We start from the raw sequence: 16,775 nt of genomic DNA, 5'->3' as shown, positions 1-16,775 counted from the left end.
CTGTGTCCTAAGGCAGGTGCACTGGAGAAGGAAGGGAGCAGCCACAGGTGTGGCAGAGGGAGGTGAGAAGGGGCTACGGCCAGAGTCTGGAGCTGATGATACGTAAGTGCCATTGGTAAAGAATAAATGTCTCGAGAACAAGGATGGTTCGAAAGAAAGCAGGAAAGAAAGCCTTGGGAGCACAGGAGAGAGAACAGTGCAAGAAGGAATAGGTCAGAAGGGTCAGGGCCATTAAGAGGCCAAGCGAGATATGGACTGAGTGCCCATGGATTTGGCCACCAGGAGGGCAGGACCTAAGAGCAGTTTCGGGTGGGAACAGACCCAGCCCCGAGCAGTGCATTCTCCAGGCTGATTTGAGGCTTGGGTTTCTCGTGGGCTTTCTGGAGAAGGCCATTATCTGTCAACATGCTTCAGTCCAGGGTCTCCCCCAAGTCTGATCATGAAGATGCTCTGGTCCATGCGACATCCCCAGCCGCCTTCCTTCGAGAGGCAGTGAGAGAAGCCCAATGGAGTATCCAAAGTCCTGAGCCCCATTCCTGTCGCACCTTGTGGGATGAGCCTAAGACCTCGGTTTCTCCTGGAGCGATGGGTCCAGGTGGACTCTAATTGCCTCTGTTGATCTAGACTGCTCCCGTGCTCAAGTTCAAAGAGAGTGGCACAGGCAACCAGGGCTCCGTGCCCTCTGACCTGGGTCCCCTTGTGGCCTCCACATGGAACTCTGGGTTTCCCCTGACCGAGTGCCCCATTGTGTGAGCTCAGTTTCAATGGAGAAAGAAACCGGGTTGAGCAAAAAGAACATTTACTTTTCCCACCAAGCTGATGCCCAAGTAAATAGTGTGGTCCCATCGGTGGAGCCCAGGCCCTGCCCTCTTCCCTCCCTCCAAGTGCAGCCTGGATTATTTAAGAAGGCACCCCAGTTGAGCACACCTCACACGAGACCATCGGACCCAGAGACAAGCCAGCGCCTCACTCACCAGCCTCCTGACCACCATGAAGCTCGCCATGACTCTTGCCCTGGTCACCCTGGCTCTCTGCTGTAGTCTTGGTGAGTGCCCAGAGCCCCTCTTCCCCAAGCCCGGCTCAGGAACCCTCGCTGCCACCCGGTTGTGCTCAGGAGAGGGGGCACCTATTTTACTGGAAGGTTGACTCCCAGCCAGGAGTCTTGGCCTGTGAACAAGCCCATCTTGGGAACTTGGGGAGCACCCTGAGCCTGTGGGGAAACCAGGAAAGGATCCCATCTTCTATATCCAACAACCTCAGAATTCCAGAGTCAGAACAGACTGGAGGCAGGGCTGGAGGAGATCCAGTATGGATGTGTGTTCAATGACCAACAGAATAGGAATAATGAGCTTCTCAGAGCCCAGTCTTGGAGAACCCCCAAGACGCCAAGAGACCTTGGTACAGTGAAGCCTTCAAGTTTGGGGTCTCCACGCTACTCTGGGAGCCAAAGAGGCTAGAAAGAGCTATAGAGCCCCATGTCTCCAAAAGAAACCCAAGCAAAGGCAAGGTCTCCCATTCTGGGCAGAGAGGAATATTCTAGAAAGGGATCTTCCCTTTGGGAAACTGCCAACCCAGAGTGGAGTTTTCTAAACATTTTTGTCCTCCTCCAGAAGGATAAGGAGTCTCTGAATAGTTGCAGCCATCACTAAGAGGAAAGGAATGAGAGAGAGGGAGAGAGAGGGAAGAGGGAAGCAGGAAGGGACAGAAGGAAGGGAGGAAGGTGGATCCTACTTCTCTTGAAGCCCCCTGATCTTTTGGGAACTGAGTTACCTGTTTTTCACTCTGTATCAACCTCTTCTACTCCTTTTCATGAGCAAAGAAGCAAAAAGATTTTTATTTTTTAATTTTTTTAATGCTTATTTTTGAGAGAGAGAAAGACAGAGTGTGAGTGGGGGAGAGGCAGAAAGAGGGGAAGACACAGAATCCGAAGCAGGCTCCAGGCCCTGAGCTGTCAGCACAGAGCTCGACGCGGGGCTGGAACCCGTGAACCATGCGATCATGACCTGAGCTGAAGTCAGACGTTTAACCAACTGAGGTACCCAGGCGCCCCCCGCTTTTCATTCTTACAATAATCCTATGAAATAGGGGTATGATTCCCACTTTACTGATGAAGAAATGGAGCCACACAAAGATAAAGATACTTGCCAGATGACACAGTAAGTTGCAAAGCAGGGCTCAAAGTTCTGGAGAGGGCTTGACTTGGAGCGGCCACTTGGGGGTGCCCGGATTCCAGGCGGGGAAGCCGAATTTGCACACAGGCAGAAAATTCAAGGACGGGGACTGAGACTCCATGGGAAGAAGGGCCAAGTAGGGCGTAGGAAACGGTGACTCTCCCCCACATTCCTGGGAGCAGGAGCCTAAAGGGGGAGCACAACTGGGGAGCACTCTGGGTGAAGGGAATATAGTGGGGCCAGGAAGGGAAGCAAGAGGCTTGTGGGCAGGTGAGTGCACACCACAGGGCCCAGCGCCTCTTCCAGGCCAAGTTCAAGGGCTTGCACTTGGCTAGAGCCTGACTCCGCCAGAGCCTGACTCTGCCACTCCCCTCCCCGTCCCAGGAGCGAGCGGCTGAGATCATCACTCACCCTTGGTAAGAGGCACATTTCTGGTGGGACAACCGAAGCCCTCAGTAGCCTCTCCCCAGACCCCACGTTGCATAAAAGATCAGGTCAGCACCTCCTCCCATCAGCCCTCTGCCTAGAACTCGCAGAAGGCACACATGGCACCCCGCCCCGCCCCAGCCCAGGAGGTGCCAGGAAGGCTCAGACAAGCCGCAGAAGGCTGCAACCCGGGAAGGAACCCCGCGGCGCCAAAGAGCCAACTCCTTGAGCACCACCAGATCTCCCATTCAACGCATCCCTTCGACGAAAAGGCTGCTATCTCTTGCTGACAGGCCCGGCCACTTACATCTGGGGACTGGCCCGGCCAGGGGCCCTGCCAGCTTGGAAAAGGGCCCGGACACATGTGCTCTCTCTTTTCTATGCTTCAGCTTCCGCAGAGGTCTGCCAGAGCTTTCTAAACGTCACGGAAACCCTCTTCACGGGCACGCTTTCCAGTTACGAGGCCGCCGTTGAACCTTTCTTGCCAGACGCGGGCATGAAAGACGCGGGGATCCAGCTGAAGAGGCTGGTGGACACGCTTCCTCAGAAGGCCGAGGAGAGCATCTTAAAGCTCACGGTACCCAGCTTCCTTGACTCACGAAGTCTGAGAGCGGATCTCCCCCCTCGCTTGGGTGCAGCCTGGGACCATTTTTTGGAGCCTTTTCTGGCCCAGTGCAAATATCCCTGGGGAAGCAGGCTCAGTCCCCTCCCCCTTTTTAAGAGGCTTCTGCAGGGGCACCTGGGTGACTCAGTCAGTTAAGCGTCCGGCTCTTGATTTTGGCTCAGGTCCTGATCTCACCGTTCCTCAGATCACGGGAGCACGGAGCCTGCTTGGGATTCTCTCCCTGCCTCTCTCTCTCTCTCTCTCTGCCCTTTCCCTGCTCTCTCTCTCCCCGTCGCTTTCTCAAAATAAATAATCAAAACAGTCAAAAACGCTTACAAGCTCAGCTCTTCCCAGACCCACTGAACCTCTTCGTTGACATTGAAGTTCCTGCGTCTCGTCATCTCGGTCGACCTCTGAGGTTCACTCGCCACTGTCTTGGGGGGTTTTTTTGTGTGTGTTTTAGGACAAAATCGTAAGAAGCCCACTGTGTGCTTAGGATTCAGAAGCTGAAGGTCTCCAGCCGCCGAAGTCCCTGCTGCTCCCCAGACGCTTCCCTCACTGTGTCCCCAGCCTGGCTCCCTTCAATAAAGCACAAGCATCTCACCTTTGTGTCCCGAACCCCCCCTCTTTTTTGTCCCCCTGCTCCAGTGAGAAGGTGTGTCGCTGCCAGGGCAAGGGTAGCAAGTGCAAAGGGACAAAGGGAAAGTCACTGGCTGTGCAAACATATCTCCAAGGAGCCCAGGAGTCTCACTTCCTGTTCCCCACGCGCACCAGGCTCCTCACAGTTGGCAGGAGTGGGGACCGGCACACAGTCCCTTGCCGGGGCAGAGAGCCACCCAGGGCCCTGCTCAAACTTAACCCACGGTGGAAGAAGGGAGGGTCCAACGGGGTGGTGGCTGCCCTCAGAAAGACGCCCCAACCCGCGTCCAGTTAGTGATGGAATCCACTGCTCTGTTTCTTCCAGTCTCTTTGGAATCCCGCTCTTGGGTGAAAAAGTAAATAGTTAAGGTGATTATGCTACCCAGACATGCCTGCAAGTAAAGATGGCGCTTTCCAGAGAGTTCTGTCTCCTGTAGACAAATGGTGGACGTTTCAAGCATGCGGTTAGAGCATTTGGGATCTGTTAGGGGTTGGGTGGCCCGTTGTCAGAGGCGCCTCAAGTCACACACAGCACACAACCATGCGTGGAAGGAATTGGTTTCCTGTAAGACACTTAGGCGACAAAGGCCGGAGTGGGGAATAGGCTCAATTCCTCCATTAGGGACCCAGGGTGTTTGGGGTGCCTTCGAGAATGACGGACCCTGACTCCTCAGGGTCAGCAGTGGGTTTCACTTGGAGTCCCGAAAGATGGCGGGTTAGATTTTTTTCTTCACTTCACATTTGTCAGATGAAATTATTTATCAAACTATTTTCTTTTTTGTTTTAATTCACATCCAAGTTAGCACATGGTGCAACACTGATTTCAGGAGTAGATTCCTTAGTGCCCCTCCCCCATTTAGCCCATGCCCCCTCCCACAACCCCTCCAGCAACCCTCTGTTTGTTCTCCATATTTAAAAGTCTCTTAATGTCTTGTCCCCTTCCCTGGTTTTGTACTCTTTTTGCTTCCCTTCCCTTATGTTCACCTGTTTTATATCTTAAAGTCCTCATATGAGTGAAGTCATATGATATTTGTCTTTCTCTCACTGACTAATTTTGCTTAGCATAATACCCTCCAGTTCCATCCACATAGTTGCAAATGGCAAGATTTCATTCTTTTTGATTGCTGAGTAATACTCCATTGTGTGTGTATGTATTGTGTGAGTATTGTGTGTGTATGTATTGTGTGTATTCATTCTGTATGAATGGATAAAGAATACATATATATATATATATATCATATATATATATCATATGATATATATATGATATATATATATGATATATATATATATATATCATATATATATATCTTCTTTATCCATTCATCCATCAATGGACATTTGGGCTCTTTCCATACTTTGGCCATTGTTGATAGTGCTGCTATAAACATGGGGGTGCATGTGTCCCTTCGAAACAGCACACCTGTATACTGTGGATAAATGCCTAGTAGTGCAATTGCTGGTCATAGGGTAGTTCTTTTTTTAGTTTTTTAAGGAACCTCCATACTGTTTTCCAGAGTGGTTGCACTGGTTTGCATTCCCACCAGCAGTGCAAAAGAGATCCAACACCAGCAGTGTTGGTTGGCCATCTGGATGTCTTCTTTGGAGAAGCGTCTATTCATGTCTTCGGCTCATTTCTTCACTGGATTATTTGTTTTCGGGGTGTTGAGTTTGAGAAGTTCTTTATAGACTTTGGATATGAACCCTTTATCTGATAGGTCGTTTGCAAGTATCTTCTCCCATTCTGTCGGTTGCCTTTTAGTTTTGCTGATTGTTTCCTTCACTGTGCAGAAGCTTTTTATTTTGATGAGGTCCCAGTAGTTCATTTTTGCTTTCGTTTCCTTGCCTCCGGAGATGTGTTGAGTAAGAAGTTGCTGCGGCCGAGGTCAAAGAGGCTTTCTCCTCTAGGATTTTGATGGCTTCCTGTCTTATGTTTAGGTGTTTCATCCATTTTGAGATTATTTTTTTGTCTGGTGTAAGAAAGTGGTCCAGGTTCATTTTTCTGCATGTCGCTGTCCAGTTTTCCCAGCACCACTTGCTGAAGAGACGGTCTTTTTTCCATTGGATATTCTTTCCTGCTTTGTCAAGCATTAGTTGGCCATACTTTTGTGGGTCCATTTCTGGGTTCTCTATTCTGTTCCATGGATCTGTTTCTGTGCCAGTACCATACTGTCTTGATGATTACAGCTTTGTAGTATAGCTTGAAGTCCGGGATTGTGATGCCTCCTGCTTTGGTTTTCTTTTTCAAGATTGCTTTGGCTATTTGGGGTCTTTTCTGGTTCCATACAAATTTTAGGATTGTTTGTTCTAGCTCTGTGAACAATGCTGGTGTTCTTTTGATAGGTATTGCTTTATCGATCTATTCTTAAAGGGGGTGGAGAACAGGAAAAAAAAACAGCCCCTGCTTATACATTTGCTAGATCCTTCAGCCGTCACCATTGTTAGGACATCCTATTTCCAGGTCTAAATCGCAAAAGCATCCGACTCTGGATCTCGGCCCAGGTCATGATCTCACAGCTCATGAGTTCAAGCCCCTCATCGGGCTCTGTGCTGATGGCATGGAGCCTGCTTGGGATTCTGTCTCTCCTCCTCTCTGCCCCTCTCCCGTGTGCACTACATAAATATATAAATAAAATGTAAAAATAAAATACATCGCAAAAGCCTACAAGTCAAACTGTCTGTTCACATCAGTCTTGCCTTTAAAGACATCTCTGCCCAGAAGAGCATCTGGAGGTGGGGCGGGGTGTCACAGGCACAGGGCTGTTCACCACCGGGTCACTGCTGTCTAGGGTCCTGATGCTCTTGTGCCCTGCCTTGGGCCGCTGCCCCCTCCCTGAGTCCCTGTCCAGCCCACTTTCCTGCAGAAAGAGAATCAGTCATCCTTTTCTTCTGTGGCCAAGGAGTCTTCAGGCATGAAATTAATCCCTAGGTATTTACGGGCACGTCCAATGTGTTCACAGTGGCGCTGGGCACTCTAAGGAACCCAGGAGCGGATTTCGTAATCCACGTCTGTGTGAAGTGACTGCTCTGGGCCAGAACCGTACTAAGGCTCAAGCACGGCAGTGAAGAAAGCAGGCCCTTCTGCTCTCTTGGAGCTGGCAATCAAGCGGGGAAGCTCCCACAAAATAAACGTGAAGTCAACAGACAGGTAGATGAAACTGTGATAAAAGCCATAAAAGAAATCCATGGAGTGATGTCAGCCAGAGAAGCTTAGGCCAAAGCTCTGGAGTCCCCCTTGTCAGGATTTGAGCAGATACTTAAAGGGATGGCAGGAGCCAGCCACCCGGGGGCCGGCGGGGGACAGGGCCTTCCAAGCAGACAGTATAGCAAGAAGGACGATCAGGCAGATACACAGAGAACGGAGTGGAGGCTGCCTGGGCCCCCCCACTCCCTTCCAGAGGCCCCACTGAACCCAGTGCTTGGACCCCAGGGGAAAACTCAGAACCTTTCAAAAGAACCTTTCCTCAGGGCACCCAGGTGGCTCAGTCGGCTAAGCGTCTGACTCTTGATCTCAGCTCAGGTCAGGATCTCACGTTTCATGAGTTCGAGCCCCGCACTGGGCTCTGCACTGACAGTGCAGAACCTGCTTGAGATTCTCTGTCTCTCTCTCTCTCTCTCTCTCTCCCTCTCTCCACCCCCTTCTCTCTCTAAAATAAATAAAAGAAAGAAAGGAAGGAAGAAAGAAAGAAGAAAGAACCCTTCCTCTAGGTTCTGTTACCTGTCGCCAAAAGAGCCCGGACCTCTTCCCCTTATGTTCTACCATCTACTCAACCTCTCAAACTCCACTTGTCTGACGGAACTCATGGTCCAAGCCCCCCTCCCCTGCCAGGCGGTTTCTAATCTTAGTGAATCCTCCCAGCTGCTCAGAAGGACGGACAGTCCTAACCCTACTGTGGATGCAGTCAAGCAAGTCCGTCTCCAAAGCATCTGGGAACTCCCTCCAAGTCCACAGGGCTGCCCCCCCCACCCCTCCATCCATCTCTCACCCACACAACCCAGGGGCCCCCTGATGGGCTCCCAGCTCACACTTAGCCCTCCCGCAGCCCATCTTTCCCCCAACCACCAAAGTCATTGTCATCACCTGAAAACCCCTTCACTGCCACCAGCCTCCGCCAAGTAAACACCTTCAAGGCTTTCTAGTACCGTAATAAAATTCAAAATGCAGGGGCGCCTTGGTGGCTCAGCTGGTTAAGCATCCAACTCCTGATCTTGGCTCAGGTCATGAACTCAGTCCAAGCCCCCTTTCAGGGCTCCGTGCTGACAGCATGAAGCCTGCTTGAGATTCTGGCTCCCTTTCTCTCTGTCCCTCCCCTGCTCATGCTCTCTCTCATGCTCTGTCTCGGAATAAACACTAATAAATATTTTTTTTTAATTTTTTTTTCAACGTTTATTTATTTTTGGGACAGAGAGAGACAGAGCATGAACGGGGGAGGGGCAGAGAGAGAGGGAGACACAGAATCGGAAACAGGCTCCAGGCTCTGAGCCATCAGCCCAGAGCCCGACGCGGGGCTCGAACTCACGGACCGCGAGATCGCGACCTGGCTGAAGTCGGACGCCCAACCGACTGCGCCACCCAGGCGCCCCAACACTAATAAATATTTTGAAAATAAAAAGTAAAAATTACATTCAAAATACAGAATCTGCCCATCGCTGGCTTTCACCTCCCACCCTCCTTCCCATTGCTTATTTCCTGTATTCATTCCACCACCCACTTTCTCTCCCTCCCCCCACCGTCTTCAGGTCAGTATTTTTTTTTAAGAGCCAAGTCCCTTCCCACCTCAGGACCGTTGTACAGGTCACACAGCATCAACCGCTCAAAAGTATTGTTGATTGGTTTAGAAAGTCTCCCCAAAACAAAATGTGCAAAGACTAGAATTTGTCATAAAGATGTGTCCCGCGTGCATGAAAAAAAAAAACAAAAACAAAAAACAAAAAACAAAAAAACAAACCTCGAAACCCCCCTGTTCCGTCGCAATCGGTCCCCAGCCAGGCCACGCCATCCGCAGCCACTGAATGAAAGCAGAGGACGTGCAGAGGGGAGGCGGGAATGAAAAAGGCATCGGCAGAGGGCAAGGAAGGAGACAGCTGAAGAGAGAGAAGCCTCTGCAGGCGGAATTTTCCGTCCAGCTGCGCGGGTCTGTGAGGACGCGCCTTCCGCATCCTCAGCGCCCTGTGCTGCCGCGGCCACTAGGGCGCGGTGTCGGCCAAGGTGTCCGCGAGCGGACGCGGTGGGTCGGTCCTGGGGCTCCGACGCCCTGCGCAGCACAGCTGGGCGCGCTCTGCGGGACAGTTGATGAAACACAGTTCCTTCCTGGGGATCTTTTATCGTCTGTATGATTGCTTTAATTTGATTTCTGAGATTTTTTTTTTTTTTTAATCCGAATTCTGAGAAAACACAGGGACAGTCAGACAAACAAAAGTGCCTCTCGCTGAAGGCTGCCGGTGATGGGTCAACCCTTTTGGAATTAGGAATAATTCCATTCCCAGACGATCCCAACGGCGAGTCCAGCTGAATCTACAGACTGAGAGGACCGAGGGGCGCTGGTAGAGCTGACCTTTAACCTCCATCGGCCCCATTTTTAAAGTCTGGAAGCAGAAACGCAACCTCGTAATTATCTTTATAGATTGCTTACTTGCTGGGGGCAGTTTTGCAATTACTTAGTCTTCACACAAGCCGGATTCCAGAGCCCAGGCCCCAACCGTGGCTCTACAGAGAATGCGATTCCAGACGCAGGAATCTCCTGAGCCAATAAATGAGATTGATGAGCATTGTCCCCCGCACCCCCACAGAGGTACAAGCGCACCTCGCCCCACCCTTCATTGTCCACCACAAAGGCGGGACTTCCTGATGGTAAAAATTCCAGAGCAGGTCATGAGGATTGGCAATTTCAAACGAGATTCTTGGCAGAAGGCGGGACCTTGGTGGGGGGCCTCCTGGCTCTCTCCCACCTCCTCCACTCCCTCACTGCTGGGCCAGGGTTCTTCTGTATCCAGGTCATTAACTCACATACCTTTGCCTGCCATGAGCCATCCACCTAGGTGAGTATTGTTCAAACGGATAAGGATCCAGGGCCAAACAAGGTTCAGAATTTTAATGACTTATTCACAGCAAGGGAAGTATTTACCCAGGGCAAATTCAACACAGGTATCTGGAGATAAAAGCAAGTACAATTATAATGTAGAGAGTGTCCGCCTGAAGGGGGCTGGAGATGCAGGGGCTCCACAAGCATTGTGAGCAGTGGACACAGAAAGGCACCTTCGGTTTTAAAAGAACAGAATGCGGGGCGCCTGGGTGGCTCAGTCGGTGAAGGGTCTGACTTCAGCTCAGGTCACGATCTCGCGGTTCATGGGTTCAAGCCCCGCGTCGGGCTCTGTGCTGACAGCTCAGAGCCTGGAGCCCGTTTCGGATTCTGTGTCTCTCTCTCTGCCCCTGCCCTGCTTGTGTTCTCTCTCCCTCTCAAAAATAAATAAACGTTAAAAAAAAAACCAGAATGGAAGATGAACTGATCCAAACCACAGAAAGAGCACGTATCTGTGGGATGCCTGTTGCCAGAAAGCAGAAGGTAATTAGAGGACTGAAGGCATGTTCATTGGGTTCTTTTCTGTCTGCATATGCTCACCCGTAAGTTATAGCACAGGTCCAGGAACTATGACCAACGGCCCACATTCAAGACTTGGCCTATTCTTGAATGGACCTCAAGCTAAGAATGCCTCCTGCATTTGAAGAAGGAAGAGGAGAGGAGGAGAAAGGAGTTGTCCATCACTGTATCACATAAATATATAATTCTATAATCGGCCCTTTTCACTACGAAGATGTCAAACTAAAACACAGAGAGGCCAGTGTTTGAACATAAGCTTCCTGCATTCGAGAAGCATTACACACACTATGTAAAGACAAAGAAAAAACTTAAAAATGCATCTCAACAAAGCAAAATAAAAAATATATCTGTATCTATATTATCTGTTCTTAGCACTGCATTAGTTTTGGTGTTCATGCCTCTGAGAAGCCTAGGGAAAGACCACACTTCTTTTTTTTTTTTAATTTTTTTTTAATGTTTATTTATTTTTGAAAGAGAGACAGAGAGAGAGTGTGAGCAAGGGAGAGGCAGCGAGAGAGAGAGAGAGAGAGAGAGGGAGACACAGAATCCAAAGCAGGCTCCAGGCTCCAAGCTGTCAGCACAGAGCCCGACGCGGGGCTTGAACCCACAAACCATGAGATCATGACCTGAGCCAAAGTCCGCCACTTAACTGACTGAGCCACCCAGGCGCCCCAAGACCATACTTCTTGATCACATTGTCAACTGAAGTGTGAATCTGGGTGAAAATGGTCTTTGAAAGACAGTCTTGGGGAGCCTGGGTGGCTCAGTTGATTAAACATCCGGCTCTTGATCTCAGCTCAGGTCATGATCTCACGGTTTGTGAGATGAAGTCCGGCATCGATCCCACATCTGGCAGTGCGGAACCTGCTTGGGATCCTCTCTCCCTCTCTCTCTGCTCCTCCCCTGCTCATACTCTTTCTGTCTCTCTTTCTCAAAATAAATAAATAAACATTAAAAAGAAAAAAGAGAAGAAAAGAAAAACACCCTGTCGCCCCCACAATCCGAAAACAAAGGAACAATTACTCCGGAAGAAAAGAGGAGCAGTAATTAACAAACCCCAGGGTCCGGTCACACTGTAAAACCCCAGGGCTCGCCCTTATCCTAGGTCGATGTATACCCTGAACTGACAGACCCTGAATTGACAGATGGACAGGAAGACTGAAGTTTTCACCCTCAACACATGAGAGAGTTGAGGTTAGCCTGGCAGAAAAATCTATAAATGACTCACAAGGCAGGAAAGAGGAAGCAAAACCAGCTCTCGTCAACTTGATCAAGATGATGTGGATAAAATTATGTCTAGTTTACGGCTGATGCCAAGCATGCTGTTGGTGAAGGCCAGGGATTGGTGGGTAGTAATTCACCGTAAGGCGGTTGCCACTGAGAATGGCTTCAGCTAGACGATAAAACAAAACGCGTTCTGAAACGTGTAATTAGGGAATGAACCTCCCAAGCACGTACAGAACACACTGACAGGCACATGGGACAATGTGAGGATGAATCATCGGGAGGAAGCCACCCAACATATTTCCATGGGCCAACTAAAATGATAAATCTACAGTACGTGCAAAAAAAAAAAAAAAGAAAAGAAAAATCGGAGAACAGATTCAACTCAACACATGCAGCCGTCATTGTCGGGGTTTGGAACTCAGATTTGTTCCCCACCCAGTGAATAGATTCCTAGCCTATCACGGAACTCTAGTTAACTCATAAAATATCTCAGGTTGTGAGACCTCGGAGCCTGCTTCAGATTCTGTGTCTCCCTCTCTCTGCCCCTCCCCTGCTCGGGCTCTCCCAAACATAAATAAATATTTTTAAAAGTTTGTTATCTCATAGGTCGAGGGATCAGAAGTCCAAAAAGGTTTCACTGTGCTAAACAAGATGGCAACAGGCTGTGTTCCTTCTGAAGACTCTAGGGCAGGATTGGTTCCTTGCTTTCCCCCTTTATCCAGAGGCGGCCTTCATTCCCAGGCCTGGGGTCCTTCCCTCACCTTCAAACCCAGCGGTACAGCCTCTCCGATGCTCTCTCTGGCTCCAGTCTCCTCCTCTGCCTCCCTCTGCCACCACCCCGGTGGTTGCACGGGGCCCACCCTGTCATCCAGGCCGTTCTCCCCATCTTAATGTCATCTGATCAGTAATCCTCACTCCCCGTGCAACCTTCACTCCCCTCTGCCATGGAACCTAACACATTCACACGTTCTGGGGATTCGGACGTGGGCATCTTTGGAAATCGTTATTCGGCCCCCAAAGAGTCTCTAAGATTTCAGTCTTGCCCCTTCCACAATATTCTCCTCAGGACTGTCAGTCAACAGAAACGCCATGCTTTTGTTTAAAATCCTTCTCTGCTCCCAGTCACCTGTGGGATAAAGCCCAGACTCCTCACCAGGCCCGGGGGGCCCTCCTTGGAGACTGGTGCTGCCCGTGGCTCTGACCTCAAGTCCCACTGCTTCCCCCTTCGACACTGGGGGTGCGGCAACAGACCAGGCCTGGAAATATGGTGGCCCTTCCAATCGGGCTGGCATATTCACACAGTGGATGGGGAGGAACCAAGAGATTGTCTCTAACCACGAGAAAAGATTCTGCCACATCCTGTACTCCACCAAGGTGATGAGGGAGTCACGTGAGGGGGGCAGGGCTAGAATGTGGGTGTCGTCTAGGACCTGCAGACCTAACCCGAGGTACTGTGCCCCGCTGGGTGAACAGAAAGGGCTGGCGGGCCAAAGAGGAGGGAGAGGCAACGGAGCCAGAGAGACAGGTGGATCCTGAGCAGGAAGAAGGGGCAACGGAGGAATATTCCAGCTTCTGCCGGCGACGAGCTTTGACTGGGTCGTGGTCCCTTCGGCCAGGCCCTTCGTACACTCTCTGCTCCCCACCCAGCCTTTGTAACTTGTCCACAGGGGGAGAATATGCTTGTCTAGTCTACTAGACCTTTCTCCCAGCAAATTAACGAATATGCTTCTGGTTGCAGCTGTGGGTCGGGAGGCTGAGGGTGCAGCCTCTTCTGGGAGACGGGACCCTTTTCGTGTTGTCCCCTCAAACAGGTTCTAAGGCCACAAAGCCATGAGAAAGACCCAGGTTCCCCTCCTCATCTGTTCCCCGGCCAGCCTCTAGGGTGTGATGGATGGAAGACAGACAAATGGAAGGAAGGGAGAGCAAAAGGGGAACTTGATGCCGCCAGCTCAGAACAGAGGACCTTCCTGGCGGGCAGACCTCCTTCCTCAGGGGACACTTACCTGCGTTACTGTGTTACTGTTTCTATCTGAAACAGGCAACCCACTCCACACTGTTCACATCTCCACACCTTTGCAGGCAGTTCTCACTGACCGAAGTCACCTCTTCCTCTCCCCCAAAGCCACCTGAAGACCCACACTCCTCCCTTCATGACCTAGGCAATATCTGGGCCATAGGATACTTAAAAAAAAAAAAAATTCCAGTTTAACTGGGCATCCTGTATTTTTATCTGGTACATCTAGCACATTTACACTTCCTTCAAGACTCAGCTCTTGGGGGGCGCCTGGGTGGCCCAGTCGGTTAAGCGTCCAACTTGGGCTCAGGTCATGATCTCACGATTCGTGGGTTCTAGCCCCGCATCGGGCTCTGTGCTGACAGCTCAGAGCCTGAAGCCCGCTTGGGACTCTGTGTCTCCCTCTCTGCCCCTCCTCCACTCACACTCTGCCTGCCTCTCTCTCTCTCTCTCTCTCTCTCTCTCTCTCTCGCTTGCTCGCTCGCTCGCTCTCTCAATCTCTCAAAAATAAATAAACATTAAAAATTTTTTAGGGGTGCCTGGGTGGCTCAGTCGGTTGAGCACCCGACTTTGGCTCAGGTCCTATCTCATGATATGTGGGTTCAAGCCCCATGATGGGCTCTGTGCTGACAGCTCAGAGCCTGAAGTCCGCTTGGGACTCTGTGTCTCCCTCTCTCTCTGCCCCTCCCCAATTCGTGCTCTCTCTCCGTCTCAAAAATAAACATTAAAAAATAAAAAAAATAAAAAAATAAAAAAGACTCACTCTTGGACTCTTCCCACCCTGCCCCTGATGCTCCCAGGCCCAGGGGCTCTCTCCACCACCGTCACATCTCATCTAGACTCTGTCATACGCATATCTCACTAGAGCACGTTCCCTTGTATCTGCTTTCCTCTCTGCAACATGACCCCCGGGAGGGCATGATCCAAATGTGTGTTCTCTTGCCGGGCATGGACGAAATGAGAAAATCCAGGTAAATAAAAGGGAAACAAATTCACTCAAATATGAATCTGCATCCTGTAATCCAGTATAGCGGGGTCCTACTTTTGAGCCTCTAGTGAAAAAGTTGAAACGAATGTGGAAGCGAAGAAAGTAGGTTAAGCACGTTATAGGCGTAGAGACCCTTTTTATCCCCACGTCTCTTCTTCCAGCTGGGACCACATCAGTAACCAAGTGGTCCCAGAGAGATAACCCTGATTCCCAAAGAAGGTCTGCCATCACTCTATGGCCAACCCATTGGAAGAATGCACACGTTCGTGGGCAGCCAGCTCTAACCAAAGTCTACGCATTCCAAAAAGTTTGAGATTCATTGTTTCCCCTTGCTCCCATCTTTCTTGCTTCCAGCAGAGATGAGATCAGCTTACGGAACTGGAATCTCTCTAAACCACAAATCTATCCAAAATGTATTCATTTCACACGTGATGAATTTCAAGACCTGATTATTTTGCAGTTATATCAATGTTGATAAATGTCAACTATTAACCAGATAACCAAAAATACTAGTTTTTAAGGTTTTTTTTAACATTTATTGTTGAGAGAGAGAGTGTGAGCAGGGAAGGGGCACAGAATGCAGAGCAGGCTCCAGGCTCTGAGCCGTTAGCACAGAGCCCGACGTGGGACTTGAACCCACGAACCGTGAGATCATGACCTGAGCCAAAGTCGGACACTCAACCAACCAAGCCACCCAGGTGCCCCCCAAAAATTACCTTTTGACGTCTCACACCTAGAACAAGAATTTCTGTATGTAGTCCCATAACTGGAAAGTTTGAAAAATCGTATGTGTAAAGAAATGTATTGACTGACATGTTAAGAATAGCGTTTTTATTTTTGTAGATCAATAGAGTAGAATGAGAAAGGAGAGAGAGGGGGAGAGGAGAAAGAAGAGGAAGGAGAGAATGCGCTGGGGGGGTTCTCTCTAGCTGCCCATCATTTAGAGGCGGAAGTCGTGCACTGACTCTGAAAATTGACAAAAAGTAACCAGAAAGCCGCCTGCCTGCGGCCAATTCTCTGGGTGATTTTTAACAAGGCCAGAGAAGGGAATCGTGAAATCCATCAACACTGACCCCACGGAGATGCTCGATAGATGTTTATTGAGTGAATGAGTAAAAGACAATCACCGGAGCCCCGTAGTCGCCAAAGCCCACCCTGGTTACAAATGGAGAAGCACCCGATCCCCTTAAAAGTGAAGAAAGCACCAAGTGAAACTTGTGTAACAGCCCCGCGTCCAGAACTGGCTGGGGCTCTGAGAGCCACCTCGTGGTAGGTATTCCTTTAATTGCAGGTGTTTGTTTCCTTTGGCACGGCAATATGTAATTTCCCATTTTTAGAACAATGCTCCAAAGAACAGTCACCAAAACAACTTTCAGAGGGGGCGGTTTTCTTCCTGGCCACTGCTACAGCCCTGTAAAAACAACAATAACCAAGGGATATTTATTCCAAACACGGTTTGCGTCTCTCCATAAAATCAGGAGGCCGTTCCTTAGCTTTGCGCAGGCTGCCGAAAGACCCTGCCGACCCCTCGACAGAGCATCCAGCCAAACTCTTGTGTCTCTGGGAGGGGGAGACTGGGAACCGGTTCTGCTGTTGGCTCAGTTTTGGTCTTGACACACCTCCCTCCGTGTGGTTCCCAGGCGGCGAGGGTGGAAAGGAAGTTTGTAGAAAGGCTGTGTCCGTTCTTTGGGCGTCTCGTACTAAGCCTGAACCCGGAAGAGGGCAGTGTGTTCTTGGGGACGTGCAAATAGCAGACTTTGAAGGTGAGGGCCCGGGAAGGGATGAGATGCATCCCCCCCCCCCCGCCCCCCGGTTGGTGGAACCGTTGAGAAATCCCTTTCATTGGCATCCCCGCACCGACCTTCTCTCTGCTTCATATACTCAAGAAATTGGCTCCAAGACTTCAGGAGTCCAACCCCGCTCCTCCCCATCTATTTACCCTTTCATTTCCATCCCGCTGCTTCTGCCCAGATCACATATAACTCCTTCCCACCTGAACCTGCATGCTTCCCCTCCTCAATGGCCTCCTGGCCCAGTCACTTTGACCTCCCCTGTGGGTCTGCACATCCCGGCTTCATCTTGTACCTTCCCTGCTCAGCAATGGTCA

At 50.2% G+C, this 16,775-nt stretch overlaps 1 protein-coding gene and 1 long non-coding RNA gene across 2 annotated transcripts in view; one reads left to right on the top strand and one right to left on the bottom strand.

Annotated features, from left to right (window-relative positions):
- Positions 1-990: 990 nt before the first annotated feature.
- Positions 991-3,697, top strand: SCGB1A1 (secretoglobin family 1A member 1). The gene is made up of 3 exons (XM_047823418.1): positions 991-1,045; positions 2,987-3,174; positions 3,665-3,697. The coding sequence occupies exons 1-3, from the start codon at positions 991-993 to the stop codon at positions 3,695-3,697; spliced, it is 276 nt and encodes a 91-aa protein (XP_047679374.1).
- Positions 3,698-15,749: 12,052 nt separating this feature from the next.
- The window catches only part of LOC125146683 (uncharacterized), a 48,543-nt gene continuing 47,517 nt past the window's right edge, over positions 15,750-16,775 (bottom strand). The window contains exon 3 of the long non-coding RNA XR_007144836.1: positions 15,750-16,079. This is a non-coding gene — a long non-coding RNA (uncharacterized LOC125146683). The remainder of the gene's footprint in view (positions 16,080-16,775) is intronic.

The sequence above is a fragment of the Prionailurus viverrinus genome, chromosome D1 (genome assembly GCF_022837055.1).
Source record: "Prionailurus viverrinus isolate Anna chromosome D1, UM_Priviv_1.0, whole genome shotgun sequence".
In the NCBI taxonomy this organism is placed as follows: domain Eukaryota; kingdom Metazoa; phylum Chordata; class Mammalia; order Carnivora; family Felidae; genus Prionailurus; species Prionailurus viverrinus.
The sequence above is the reverse complement of the archived record's forward strand: the minus strand, read 5'-3'. Positions and strand labels throughout refer to the sequence as shown.

Excerpts from the sequence above, each read along its gene's own strand:
- SCGB1A1 (XM_047823418.1), top strand. The coding sequence starts at position 991 with ATGAAGCTCGCCATGACTCTTGCCCTGGTCACCCTGGCTCTCTGCTGT. Across the intron at positions 1,046-2,986 it reads GGCTCTCTGCTGTAGTCTTG|CTTCCGCAGAGGTCTGCCAG; the intron begins GTGAGTGCCCAG and ends TCTATGCTTCAG. Across the intron at positions 3,175-3,664 it reads AGAGCATCTTAAAGCTCACG|GACAAAATCGTAAGAAGCCC; the intron begins GTACCCAGCTTC and ends TGTGTGTTTTAG.